This window comes from Palaemon carinicauda, chromosome 37, assembly GCF_036898095.1.
Source record: "Palaemon carinicauda isolate YSFRI2023 chromosome 37, ASM3689809v2, whole genome shotgun sequence".
Lineage (NCBI taxonomy): Eukaryota > Metazoa > Arthropoda > Malacostraca > Decapoda > Palaemonidae > Palaemon > Palaemon carinicauda.
The window spans coordinates 55,452,928-55,462,927 of NC_090761.1; the positions used below are offsets into that span (position 1 = coordinate 55,452,928).

Consider the following 10,000-nt stretch of genomic DNA (forward strand, 5'->3'; position numbering starts at 1 on the left):
CATACGGAGATGCTATTACATACAGAAACTTCAGTTTAATTATATGCATGGTACTTCTCATTCAATCATATGAGTGCTATCAAAACATTGCTTAAAAAAACTGACAGGCAAATCTTTCAAAAGATACATTGAAATAGCAAAACACTACCCGTAAACATTTTGAAAACTAGGAAAACAAACTCTTGAACAATAATACTATAAAACTAACTTTACGGGGTGCTTTCCTGGTCCTATCACAGGGAAACCCTAAGCACTACAGCCTACAGGACTTAAAATATCAGTTTATTGCATAGGCCTATCCTCTGAGGTATATCACATCCAAAGTCTTAATTAGTACTCGGAACTGAACACCAACAATCCCATCTCACAACTAATCATCTGGCCCCCGTAGCCTGACCTCACTTGAATGAAGGAAAGTCTGGTCAGACGTCCGGACGGAAGAGAAAGTTACTACGCGTAGCAGCTTTCCAAGTTCTTGCGCTAACCGACCGGTCTGCTAGACGGCCGCCTTGACCAGACCCGGCCCGGAAGCAGTGTTTGAATCAAGCTATGTAGTATTTATAGGTTGTTTTAGGTCTACACGTTTCTTATTTCCTTTTCTCACTGGGCTATTTTCAACTGTTGAAGCCCTTGTGCTTAAGCATCCTGTTTTTCCAACTAGGATTGAGGCTTAGCTAATAATAATAATAATAATAATAATAATGACACCGGCCAAATCCTATACACACACACACACACACATATATATATATATATATATATATATATATATATATATATATATATATATATATATATATATATATGAGAGAGAGAGAGAGAGAGAGAGAGAGAGAGAGAGAGAGAGAGAGAGAGAGAGAGAGAGAGGAGCATACATATGGAAAATGGAAGTGGGCATTTAAATATATACACAGACATTCGATCCTTGCTCTTAGTATGTTCCCCGAAAACTTACGTGTATCCTAAGCCAATTGCCGTCTTAATCTGGCCTTTGTCACACCAAACTGATCTTATTTCCTCTTATCTGATTAGTAATCTATTCATTCCTTACGATATCGCTATCTTTAAAGGGAAGCAACAATGTATATCGACAAAAACCAAGACTGTTTATTGACGTAGCACCGCATTTACGTCATAATCGGATTCGTCTAAAAAGGCGTAAAATTATATCAACCACTTTAGACTCATAATACTTCAACAGTCTTGCTTTCCGGTAAAGCTTGTTCCTATGGCCGTTTTCTCACGAAGTTTCAACTAATATCTGCAATGTAACTTACTCTTTATTCTCTTAGCTTCTTGGTGTGTATTTTTCTAAAGTAGATCCTTCAACGTAAACTTTTGTATATGCTGTTTTCTTGACCTTTATTATCTAACTGTAACCGGTCACAGAAATAGAAATAAAATCATACATGAAATTGAAATGCTTAGGTGGCTTGGTTTTCTCATCTCATCCAACATAACTGAGAGAGAGAGAGAGAGAGAGAGAGAGAGAGAGAGAGAGAGAGAGAGAGAGAGAAGGGGGGTTAGGCTACCTATAAATTTGATGTTTGACCCTTTTTTTAACTCGAATGGTATTCTCCCAAGTCTAGTTCTCTGCCCCACTATTATATTGTCTCTTATTTCTAAAGAATTCCCACAAATCCAATTCGCATATCAGTTACTCTACCCCTTTCTCCATCCTCTTCTAAAGCTGGGACCTAGTCTCAATCTGGTGTGATATCATCAACGTAGATTAGGATAGTAGGCCTATCACTAACTTGAGCTGAACATATTTCGATCCTACTATTTTAACCCAATGACGCCAAAGAATATGAAAAATACACTTCCCTTAAATTGCATGCAGTTTGAGTATGAGTAAACCGACTAAGTGATGGGCCTAGCCCACGGTAGCTCAACCGTAGGCATAGCTATGCCAACCAACAGAAGCTAGAATCCCCTTGTAGGCCTAACACTACGGTTCTTGGGATACTTCTCAAATACTATTCATATTGATAAGCGTAGGATTAGGAGCTTCCTATTTAATCAACGACCTAGGTTAATCCATGGAATTGCGTTTTGAAGACGTCATTTTCTATAAACATTTACATCTATTATTTGGGGGATTGCCCAAGACAGCTTATCTACTGTTTACAATTATAATTTGTTTTTATATTATGGCGTTGCAAAACTACAGGTCGTCGACGACAATGAATGGAAGACAGAGCATTTACGAGAATTTCTCGTTTGGTTATTGATTAATATAACTAACTACAATTATATTTTTTTTTCATTTTAGCTTTTTTTTTATAATTTGATCAATTTTTACCAAGTTTCGTGTAGACAGGTCATTCCCTGACCTTTCACCTTTGACCTTTTGGAGGAAATAACATTTACACTATATACCGGGAAAACTAGAATAATGAAGGAAAACAAATTATAGACTTCAACTATAGCAAAAAGGTCTGAATTACAGCAATGCATAATAGATCATACGAAATCATTAAACAATTCTTCATACACCTAAAGATAGGACTAAAAAATATAGTTTCTTTTCACACCCAAAGAGGCCTTGACATTCTGACATACTCCTGATACGTATGTATGCATGTGTGTGTATGTTTCTATTGGTTTACCAACTCACAATGCAATGTATCCAGATTTCTTCTAGGAGTATAAGTACAAAATAGTAATCTTCATCTTTTTCTCGATCGGGAAATTTATAAAACCTTAGGCTAATGTTTTCTGTTCATTTCAACACAAAAACTTAAAATACGAAAAAAACAACTTTATAGATCACAGCTCTTAAAACTTTAAATTAAATTCGGAGATTGAAATATGTAATGACATCAGACACATTCCCATAAGACATAATAGAAATTACTTCAGAAAAGGAATATTTAGTACCATGCTCATCAAAGAATTAATTCTCCCGTTAACTTCGCCCAACTTTAATAACAGCAGGTTAATATTATCATTAGCCAAGAGAATTAAACAGATTATACACTAAAAAGGTAGATATTAATAAGAGAAACAAGTGAATAAAACAATGCCTAGGTTCCAATTATGGGTGGATTCAAATATAGACAAAAACGAAAAAATAAAGTTTTCTCAGACGTGCGTTTAGGCAAACTTTTTGGAAATCATAAACCAGATTTACTATTAACATCTAGATAGCATTTATTAAACTTACATAGACGTAACTGACTATAGAATATTCTTATTGACCAAATATAGCGATATCTCGCTTTTCACAAAACCAAACCTGGGCAACTCCTTCACCTCGGGAAATGAAAGGAAAAAACAATATGACCTACTGTTCCATACCTCTTATAATTGAAGAACAATTTACTCCGGAAAAATAACGTAGAAGAAATGATCTTCCAATTGTGTTTTCGATCTAGTTTCCAACGCTAAATTAGATAATAATCTCAAAAGTTACAGAGCCCAGCGCACAGCACTAAACGTATGACACCCCTTCACGATAGATGCTCAACTGATACTGGTTGGCTCTAGCTGCTCCAAGCTCGCCTTGGCTGGCAAGTTAGCTGAGCCTGATTTCAGTCTCGCTCGACAACAGTCGGACCTGATTGTTGATGCTCAATGTCGATAGAGATGTCGACTCGTTGATGTCATATTATTATTATTATTATTATTATTATATTATTATTATTATTTGAGTCCCTTGTTACGCCGGAGGAACGTAGAGAGTAGAGGTCTCCTTTTTTGTTTTGTTTCATTTGTTGATGTCGGCTACCCCCCAAAATTGGGGGAAGTGCCTTGGTACATGTATGTATGTAATATTATTAACTAACTTACTTATAACCCTGGTTGGAAAAGCAAGATGCTACAATTCTAAGGGCTCCAACAGGGAAAATAGCCCAGTGAGGAGAGGAAACATGGACATAAATAAACTACAAGAGAGGTGATGAACAATTAATATAAAATATTTTAAGATCAATAACAACATTAAAACAAGTCTTTCGTATATACACTATAAAAACTTCGAAAACTAGAGGAAGAGAAATAAGATAGCATAGTGTGTCCGAGTGCACCCTCAAGCAAGAGAACTCTACCCCCAAGACAGTGGAAGACCAATGTACAGAGGCTATGGCACTACCCAACACCAGAGAACAATGGTTTGATTTTGGAGTGTCCTTCCCCTAGAAGAGCTGCTTACCATAGCTAGAGTCTCTTCTACCCTTATACGTTTTTTAGGGTAATATATGTAACATATATCAAGATTACTGGACTTACGCTTAAAATCAAATATGCTTACTGACGCATAGGTTGAAATCTATCGCTAAGTAGTAGTTATTATCATGTAAAATGGCCAGTTTTTTTTTTTTTTTTTGGACATCCAGAAGGAATCAAATGAATTGTACACTATCGTAGCACCCAGTATTCAAGGGACATGTTTAGTTCGTATGAAACAAAATTTCACAATATCTTTTATAAAGCAGAACTTCTAAATATGATAAACAATAATAAAATGTTGATAAATAGACGTACACTTTTTACACGAACTTCATAAAGCAGTTATTATTATTATTATTATTATTATTATTATTATTATTATTATTATTATTATTATTATTATTATTATCGTAACAAGCTAAGCTATAACCCTAGAAGGAAAAGCAAGATGTTATAAGCCCAAGAGCTCCAACAGGGAAAAATAGCCCAGTGAAGAAAGGAAACGAGGAAATAAATAAACTACAAGAGAAATAATATACAATAAAAATAAAATATTTTAAGACTAGTAACGACATTAAATTAGATCTTTCATACGCGCGCGCGCACACACACACACACACATAAATATATATATATATATATATATATATATATATATATATATATATATATAGAGAGAGAGAGAGAGAGAGAGAGAGAGAGAGAGAGAGAGAGAGAGAGAGAGAGAGAATTTATATTCAGAAAGAGATGATCAAATATATGTTTAGCACATAATAAAACCGCTTGTATAGGCAGTGTTACGATAGATCATATTTGACGGGTACTATCTACGTATGATACGTAACCGCTAATTATCTGAAATTATCATGAAAATGCGAAATAGCGCAGTTAATTGTCCCTACAATAGTATGATTTCATAATACGTTATCAATAGGCTTACATTAACTATTAGGGTCACAAAAAAAACTAGGATGCATATATACAAAAACAGAGAGAGAGAGAGAGAGAGAGAGAGAGAGAGAGAGAGAGAGAGAGAGAGAGATCCCCCAAAACTCTTTGCCGGATGTTTCAAATATCGTAGCTCAAAGTTATTTACGAAAATCTCAAGTTAAGATAATATACTCGACTTAAACATGAACAATTTTGAATCAATTATCTGTCCTAATCTTATTTCGAGGATAAAAAAAAAATGTAAACAAACCGATATAACTCCTGATATCTAAATGCAAACAAGATAGAAGTTAATATTCGTAACAAGATATTATGTAACATATACTATATGCGTATGTCACACACTAGGTCATATTTACATAGCCACTGTACCATGGTCTTCCAGTGTCTTGGGTTAGAGATCTCTTGCTTGAGGGTACACTCGGGCACACTTCTCAATCTTGTTTCTCTTCCTCTTGTTATTTTGAAGTTTTTATCCTCTTGTTATTTTCAAGTTTTTAGTTCATGTGTGAAAGATTTATTTCAATTTTGTTATTGTTCTTAAACGTCTCTTGTAGCTTTTCTTTATTTCCTCTCCTCACTGGGCTATTTTCCCTGTTGGAGCCCTTGAGCTTATAGCATCCTGCTTTTTCAACTAGGGTTGTAGCTTATCAAGTGATAATGATAATACTAATACAACAACAACGACAACAAATGCAGTCGTTTCTTGTCCACTGCAGGACAGAGGCCTCAGACATGAAATTCATGTCTGGGATTTGGCCAGTTTTATCACCACACTGGCCAGTGCGGATTGGTGATGGTGGGAGATTTTCGTCTAATCGCTCACAGCAAACCAACCTAATATTGGTGGCCATCAATAGTACAGTTTTGCTGATCACGGTGATACGCAAACCTTTCACCACGTTAAGGTATCTCCACTAAGTAAGGGTAATACTCACTATACAGTTCATATATATGTCATTATTAGTTCATATATATGTCATTATTACCTCCTCCAAGTTTCCTCGTAGAGTAATGAAACTTGCAGTGATTAACTGTAACGTAAAAAGCTGGAAGTGATTAAACTTTGGAAGGTCAATGCCAAAGGTCGAGGTTACGGTCAAGCAAAATGTCGAATTCACGTAGGCCTAATGAGCCATAAGTTTGGACATCGTTGTCACAGAGACTTCAAACTTAGTTTATATTTGAGTGTATGATAATCCACGCCAATTAATACATGTAAAGGTCAAAGGTCAAGGTTAAGGTCGAGAAATAGGCTACGGCAGTGGCCTGCGCTATACTGAGTGCCCTTCAAGTTTGTACTATAGTTGCAAGATGTAGGCCTTTCTTCAATACATTTCAGTATTGCAGGCCATATTTTCTTACAGCCGTAGTCTGTAACTAATACGTCATATTCTTTAGCCGAATGTTACAGAATCTATTATTCAACGGTGGCATATTGTAGGTAATACGCTTCGGTAGTCTCATAATGTTGATCATTCTTTTCTGTAGTCGCATAATGTTGATCATTCTTTTCTGTAGTCTCATAATGTTGATCATTCTTTTCTGTAGTCGCATAATGTTGATCATTCTTTTCTGTAGTCTCATAATGTTGATCATTCTTTTCTGTAGTCGCATAATGTTGATCATTCTTTTCTGTAGTCTCATAATGTTGATCATTCTTTTCTGTGGTCGCATAATGTTGATCATTCTTTTCTGTAGTCGCATAATGTTGATCATTCTTTTCTGTAGTCTCATAATGTTGATCATTCTTTTCTGTAGTCGCATAATGTTGATCATTCTTTTCTGTAGTCGCATAATGTTGATCATTCTTTTCTGTAGTCTCATAATGTTGATCATTCTTTTCTGTAGTCGCATAATGTTGATCATTCTTTTCTGTAGTCTCATAATGTTGATCATTCTTTTCTGTAGTCTCATAATGTTGATCATTCTTTCCTGTAGTCTCATAATGTTGATCATTCTTTTCTGTAGTCGCATAATGTTGATCATTCTTTTCTGTAGTCACATAATGTTGATCATTCTTTTCTGTAGTCATATAATGTTGATCATTCTTTTCTGTCTGTAGTCACATAATGTTGATCATTCTTTTCTGTAGTCTCATAATGTTGATCATTCTTTTCTGTAGTCACATAATGTTGATCATTCTTTTCTGTAGTCACATAATGTTGATCATTCTTTTCTGTAGTCACATAATGTTGATCATTCTTTTCTGTAGTCTCATAACGTTGTTCATTCTTTTCAGTAGTCTCATAATGTTGATCATTCTTTTCTGTAGTCACATAATGTTGTTCATTCCTTTCTGTAGTCATATAATGTTGATCATTCTTTTCTGTCTGTAGTCACATAATGTTGATCATTCTTTTCTGTAGTCTCATAATGTTGATCATTCTTTTATGTAGTCACATAATGTTGATCATTCTTTTCTGTAGTCTCATAATGTTGTTCATTCTTTTCTGTAGTCACATAATGTTGATCATTCTTTTCTGTCTGTAGTCACATAATGTTGATCATTCTTTTCTGTAGTCTCATAATGTTGATCAATCTTTTCTGTAGTCTCATAATGTTGATCATTCTTTTCTGTAGTCACATAATGTTGATCATTCTTTTCTGTAGTCTCATAATGTTGATCATTCTTTTCTGTAGTCTCATAATGTTGATCATTCTTTTCTGTGGTCGCATAATGTTGATCATTCTTTTCTGTAGTCGCATAATGTTGATCATTCTTTTCTGTAGTCGCATAATGTTGATCATTCTTTTCTGTAGTCACATAATGTTGATCATTCTTTTCTGTAGTCTCATAATGTTGTTCATTCTTTTCAGTAGTCTCATAATGTTGATCATTCTTTTCTGTAGTCACATAATGTTGTTCATTCTTTTCTGTAGTCATATAATGTTGATCATTCTTTTCTGTCTGTAGTCACATAATGTTGATCATTCTTTTCTGTAGTCTCATAATGTTGATCATTCTTTTCTGTAGTCACATAATGTTGATCATTCTTTTCTGTAGTCTCATAATGTTGTTCATTCTTTTCTGTAGTCACATAATGTTGATCATTCTTTTCTGTCTGTAGTCACATAATGTTGATCATTCTTTTCTGTAGTCTCATAATGTTGATCATTCTTTTCTGTAGTCTCATAATGTTGATCATTCTTTTCTGTAGTCACATAATGTTGTTCATTCTTTTCTGTAGTCACATAATGTTGTTCATTCTTTTCTGTAGTCACATAATGTTGATCATTCTTTTCTGTAGTCACATAATGTTGATCATTCTTTTCTGTAGTCTCATAATGTTGTTCATTCTTTTCTGTCTGTAGTCACATAATGTTGATCATTCTTTTCTGTAGTCTCATAATGTTGATCATTCTTTTCTGTAGTCACATAATGTTGATCATTCTTTTCTGTAGTCTCATAATGTTGATCATTCTTTTCTGTAGTCTCATAATGTTGTTCATTCTTTTCTGTCTGTAGTCACATAATGTTGATCATTCTTTTCTGTCTGTAGTCACATAATGTTGATCATTCTTTTCAGTAGTCACATAATGTTGATCATTCTTTTCTGTAGTCACATAATGTAGATCATTCTTTTCTGTAGTCACATAATGTTGATCATTCTTTTCTGTGGTCACATAATGTTGTTCATTCTTTTCTGTAGTCACATAATGTTGATCACTCTTTTCTGTAGTCACATAATGTTGATCATTCTTTTCTGTAGTCACATAATGTTGATCATTCTTTTCTGTAGTCTCATAATGTTGTTCATTCTTTTCTGTCTGTAGTCACATAATGTTGATCATTCTTTTCTGTAGTCACATAATGTTGTTCATTCTTTTCTGTAGTCTCATAATGTTGTTCATTCTTTTCTGTCTGTAGTCACATAATGTTGATCATTCTTTTCTGTCTGTAGTCACATAATGTTGATCATTCTTTTCTGTAGTCACATAATGTTGATCATTCTTTTCTGTAGTCAAATAATGTAGATCATTCTTTTCTGTAGTCACATAATGTTGATCATTCTTTTCTGTGGTCACATAATGTTGTTCATTCTTTTCTGTAGTCACATAATGTTGATCACTCTTTTCTGTAGTCACATAATGTTGATCATTCTTTTCTGTAGTCTCATAATGTTGATCATTCTTTTCTGTAGTCACATAATGTTGATCATTCTTTTCTGTAGTCACATAATGTTGATCATTCTTTTCTGTCTGTAGTCACATAATGTTGATCATTCTTTTCTGTAGTCACATAATGTTGTTCATTCTTTTCTGTAGTCTCATAATGTTGATCATTCTTTTCTGTAGTCACATAATGTTGATCATTCTTTTCTGTAGTCTCATAATGTTGATCATTCTTTTCTGTAGTCACATAATGTTGATCATTCTTTTCTGTAGTCACATAATGTTGATCATTCTTTTCTGTAGTCTCATAATGTTGATCATTCTTTTCTGTAGTCACATAATGTTGATCATTCTTTTCTGTAGTCACATAATGTTGATCATTCTTTTCAGTAGTCTCATAACGTAGATCATTCTTTTCTATAGTCATATAATGTAGATCATTCTTTTCTATAGTCATATAATGTAGAACATTCTCTTGTATAGTCATATTATGCAGATCATACTCTTCTATCTACGAGTAGAGTCATACAATGTCTGCAGATGCATCAGATGGGAGTGACTGAGAAGCAGTGGTGACCTCGGGTGAATGCAACTAACTTTATTTGGACGGAGCATGAGTATACATACAACCAGCTCCGGTCAAGAACGGCACAAAACTTCAATCACAATGATTCCAGAACATACATGCATAAAAAGGTTATCAGTGCGAGGGAAGAACGATAACGATATATATATATATATATATATATATATATATATA

At 34.1% G+C, this 10,000-nt stretch overlaps 2 protein-coding genes across 2 annotated transcripts in view; both read right to left on the reverse strand.

Moving 5' to 3' along the window:
• Positions 1 to 7,597: 7,597 nt before the first annotated feature.
• On the reverse strand, positions 7,598 to 8,011 carry LOC137629319 (rhoptry surface protein CERLI2-like). Its single transcript, XM_068360576.1, has one exon. It carries the CDS (start codon positions 8,009 to 8,011, stop codon positions 7,598 to 7,600), a length of 414 nt encoding a protein of 137 aa, XP_068216677.1.
• Positions 8,012 to 8,607: 596 nt separating this feature from the next.
• Positions 8,608 to 10,000, reverse strand: part of LOC137629320 (uncharacterized) — a 5,348-nt gene continuing 3,955 nt past the window's right edge. Inside the window, exons 2-3 of the mRNA XM_068360577.1 lie at positions 9,034 to 9,263; positions 8,608 to 8,895 (exon numbers count right to left, since the gene is read on the reverse strand). Of these exons, the coding sequence (XP_068216678.1) occupies positions 8,608 to 8,895; positions 9,034 to 9,263 (518 nt within the window). The remainder of the gene's footprint in view (positions 8,896 to 9,033; positions 9,264 to 10,000) is intronic.

Coding starts and splice junctions, on each gene's coding strand:
- LOC137629319 (XM_068360576.1), bottom strand. CDS start 8,011: ATGACTACAGAAAAGAATGAACAACATTATGTGACTACAGAAAAGAAT.